This window comes from Cyprinodon variegatus, unplaced genomic scaffold (genome assembly GCF_000732505.1).
Source record: "Cyprinodon variegatus isolate N-32 unplaced genomic scaffold, C_variegatus-1.0 Scaffold661, whole genome shotgun sequence".
In the NCBI taxonomy this organism is placed as follows: Eukaryota; Metazoa; Chordata; class Actinopteri; order Cyprinodontiformes; family Cyprinodontidae; genus Cyprinodon; species Cyprinodon variegatus.
The window spans coordinates 79521-84175 of NW_015151114.1; the positions used below are offsets into that span (position 1 = coordinate 79521).

General features: G+C 36.3%; 1 protein-coding gene across 1 annotated transcript in view; it reads right to left on the bottom strand.

The window, feature by feature from the left end:
• Window positions 1-342: 342 nt before the first annotated feature.
• The window catches only part of fzr1 (fizzy/cell division cycle 20 related 1), a 19585-nt gene continuing 15272 nt past the window's right edge, over window positions 343-4655 (bottom strand). Inside the window, exons 12-14 of the mRNA XM_015393895.1 lie at window positions 3593-3697; window positions 1684-1776; window positions 343-1585 (exon numbers count right to left, since the gene is read on the bottom strand). Of these exons, the coding sequence (XP_015249381.1) occupies window positions 1544-1585; window positions 1684-1776; window positions 3593-3697 (240 nt within the window). The 3' untranslated portion in view covers window positions 343-1543. The remainder of the gene's footprint in view (window positions 1586-1683; window positions 1777-3592; window positions 3698-4655) is intronic.

Consider the following 4655-nt stretch of genomic DNA (forward strand, 5'->3'; position numbering starts at 1 on the left):
GAGAGAAATGTAAAGTATTTTTACTTCAGTGCTTTTCATTCATCTAATTGCAACTTTCTATGCAATCGTTGGGCATCCTCATCCTGAGGAGTATATTTAAAGGTAAGGAAGTTTTAACAATGAAGAATTAAAGCTCTGGTTCAGGACTGCAATGAAATGTAGGAAGGCTGTGAGTTAAGGTATATGGAGGATATCAGTCCTTCCTCAAAACATTTGGTATTTAATCCAAACCCTCAGCTCCTTTGTTGCACATTTTATCTTCTCTTTCAGACAATTTCCTGCTCAACACATTAAAAAAAGGCTTGTCACAAAATCTTGAAAAAAAAGAGGCTTACAGCAAAACAGCAGACAAGATATGGGCATTTATTTTCATGATCAAATCTTGGTAAGGAAAGCCTACTTAATCTCTGTAGTTTACACTGGCAGGATAAATTTGAAGTGGCATCAAAAGAAATTGAGATGTTTGCAGTAAAACTGCTCATCCGTTCCCAACATGCGTCTATGTAAAGAAAAATAGAAGTCATCCATGTAAGCCTGGTACGTCATTCTTAGAAACATTCCAGGAATGAAATGAATGCAGTGGCTGTATGATATGGTCAAATATGTTTATCTAAAAGCATGAGTGAAGCGCTTTGAGCTCTGCAAACATAATTTTTCTTGTTTGATGGTTTCACTTTTTTACTGTAGGGGTTCAATTGTGGTTAAAGTCAACTGGTAAAACAAAAACAGCTTTTTTTGTTCTTTATCCTGCAATCCACAAAAAAGGATAATATAAGGAAAAGAATCCCATACATGTCAACCTAAAATGATATAGCTTCATAGTAATTACACCTGTAATATTGTTCTTATGTACAATGTTTCAAAAGTCCACTTTTTTCCTGAACTTAAGAAAATAAGAAAAAAATGTCTGAACATCTGTCCTAAAATGAACTCTTGAGGTTAAAACAAATAAGGCTTTTTTTCTCTTTTTGATGACATCCTTTTTGACCCTCATTGAATTCTCAAAACACAATCGGTTTGTATTGTTTGCAATCAGTGTCCGTGACCCACCTCAGCTCTCAGAAAACCCAACAGTAGAAATGATTCTTTTTAGTTAACCTAAACAAATCCAGACACAGTCCAGATATTAGGCTGAAAACTTCAGCCACAGACATCAGAGTAAATCCACCGGCCTTTCAAACAAACACAATTATCAGAATATACCTTTAAAAAAAAAGAAAAGAAAGATTAAAAGTAAAATAAATAAACAATCAAAAGGACAAACTTAATATATTTTGGCAGGTATGCACAGAGTCAGTTTGTAAACAAAACGGTCAAACAGACGGCGGCAAAAATTCTGCTTGAAGAGGCAGTGGTTTACTCAGTGTGTGCTGTCCTCATCCCTTCAGCTCTCCACAATCTGACTGTGCTCCTCTGCAGCACCTCCCAACCCCAGCTACAACATGGCTCAAATATTTAAGGGAATTCAAGGAGAGGTAACCCCCTCTGAGGATGGCATGCAGAGATGACTTCCTTTCCTGTTGTCGTTCCCTTGCAGAACCAACTACCGGATCCTGGTGAAGAGGTTCAACACCGAGACGGATTCCTGAAAGGGAAGGCAGATCAATCACACATGAGAAACACACTACAAGCTTACTGAAAAGCGGAGTTAAAGGAATAGAACATTTGGGCAGTTGTTGCTACCTTAGTGGATCTCATTTTACTGAAGACGTTCCAGAAGCGAAGGGTTTCATCTCCTGCCCCGGTCACAATGGCCTCTCCGTCAGGTGACATGGCCTGCACATAAATCCTCATTACACATCAGGTATAGATCAATGCCTCACTGTCTGATCAGAACACAGGACCGTCATCATCATTCTATCTTCCAGCTAATCATTATTTTCCATTGCTGAAACAGGGCCGGTGGATCATAACACCAGCTTTGATCAGGAACCAGATAGGGGAGTTAGACTGAAATCAGCAGAACAGCTAAATAAATTAAGACACCGCGTTTTTCTAACATCTTGGACATAATAAAATTCTACGTAAATTTGAACACATAAGCATTCAGATTATATAAACATTTAAAGTAGATGAAATTACCTTTAGAGAACTTTAAGAAAGAAAACTTTGATAGGAATGAGCTAAAACAATAAACAGGGAGATTTGATCTTATTGAGATGCTATATGGTGATATAACTGCGATGAACGTTAAATATCTGAACCATCTCACAGCTGAAAGCAAAGATTGGAGTAAACTTTGCTCAGACTGATGTCAGACATGTAAAGCTGGTTATAAAAAACCTGACTGACGTTCTTTAAGCCAAATGAGGAAAGCCCAGCGATTAGTTGGAAAGGCTGTCTTAATTTGTTCAGCAGGAAATATTTTATTGATACATTTTACCCCCCAAAATAAAAAAAAGCAGTAGTAGCAGGCTAATTTGGGTGTTTAAATGTGATTAAATCATTTTTGTTTACAGATAAAAAAACGAGACTAAGTATCAATAGGTGAACACCTCTAAATAAAGGATGTTATGTGGTGTTCTAATTCTGTCATGCACAACAAACAAGGCACCGACTGGCAAGATCTCATTGGCTGCGTCCGACTGTCTGCCCTAACCGCTATATGGGGTATATCGCAACTATATAGCGGTTAGGGCATTTTAAATGAATGCCCGAACATCTAGTGAATGAATAAGCCTTGGACTCTAAATTTCCCACAATGCATCTTGAAAAGTAGTGATCATCCATAGTCAATAGACGAGCAGATATATCCCAGAATGCTTTTGCGAGGAGAGACCTTCTCATGATTTGTTGTCACAGCTGCCATTTGTCACCTTGGTCTGTCGCTACCAGACAGCGGTGACTAATAAAGATGGTGCAGGCAGCATGCGGTGAGGCGAAGTCACCTGACCAACCTGAAGCGAAAAGTAGTGAACATACGTCTGAACGGTCATTTAACTGAGTTAACTATATAGGGAACTATATAGCCCCCGCTCAATATATTGATTGAGGAATTTATGGGTTAGGACGGAAGTTCGGACACAGTTATGGTGTTTACACGCAGAGATGGAAAAATGGTGCCAATGTGTCAAAGGCCACTGCTCTGTGTGCTGTACTGATCTACTTATACCTTGTAGTAAATAAAAAGAACAACAACAAAAAAGCAGCAGGAAAATCAGAGACATGGAGTTAATGTGGTTCCTTAAATAATCCAACCTGTTTACAGATGTCAATGGTTTATCTCAATATTTGTGCCTAAACGATTCAGATCAAACGCTACATAAACTCTGTAGATTAAGTCTGTCTAGAACCTCTGACCAAAGCTGTTGTTTCTTTCACTTAGAATTAATTTTTTTTTTGTGATACAGCAGAACTGCTTCATCTAACTCAGGATTTTGAACACATTTAAGGAATACTGAGAAAGAAACACTGGAGGACTTTTTTCATTATAATTTAAGTACTTAATTTGTATTTATATGCCTAATATTTTATTAAAAATACTCATGATCCTTCTCAAAAAAAAAAAAAAAAAAAATTTCATTACATAACATTCGTTATAGTCGTTCTCATCAGACTTTTTTTCTTGTTTCTAGAAACACAGTATCCTTACCAGGTAGAGTACTCTGTAGGAGTGTCCTGTGAGTTTGGCCACTTGTGTTAAAGACGGATATTTCCACACCAGGATCTGGTTTTGGGAATAACCATGAGTGCTAACCTGGAAAAAGAAACAAAAAGAAAAACAATGAATGCTGCTGTATCTATTTATCTTTTTGATTAGTCTAAAAAGAGATACTCTATGCAAGTTAACATACTTAAAACAAAACAAGCGGTCTGAACATAAAACTAAACCCCGTATTTTGCTAAATGGTTTATTTGTTCACAACCTCTCCATTAAATTGATTTAATATTTGGATAGCAAAAAGGTGCTTAGGAGATTTTTTTTTAACAGAATTTTAAATACCGGTAGGCAATATTTACAGAGAAACGCATCAGTGATTAATCTGGTGATTAATCTAATTAACAGTTTCACTCCTAAAACAGATTCCTCATGTAATTAAATCATAAATCTTGAACTGGTGCTTTTAGTGTAGATGAGGATCATTCATATTCCCAAAGGTCCACATGAGAAACCTTATTGCTGTTGTGTGTTGGATGACTGGTAGAACTCATGGCAAAACAGACAGACAGACATACAGGTAAACACCAGACTAAATAGTGTGAAGAACACATTTGTAAAAGTGAAACTGTAAAGCAAGAGAAAAAATTATCCTATAAATATAAATAAGACGGTGATATTATTAATAAAAGGGTATATTAATGTAAAAATATACATCTTAAAGTTAAAAAAGAAAGAATAAATGAAAATTGTGAAAAATAGTTTAAATAAAATCTAAACAGACAGAGTTTAAATCTGCTGTTGATAATCAAACACATTGTAACTTACCAATAAAAATGCAGCATACCACACTGACTTTAACTTTATACAACCATTTTCATCTTTAAAAAAACAAACAGCAAATGGGCTGGTCTTCAATTTCAGTCTATATGTAGTCAGATTTTGTACACCGATGCTGTAACCCTGAGAATAGCAGCCTGGTTCACCTAACCTTTCACTGCAGCAAAAGTAATGAGATTATTGAGACAATAATAGAGCAAACATCATCAGCGTCAGG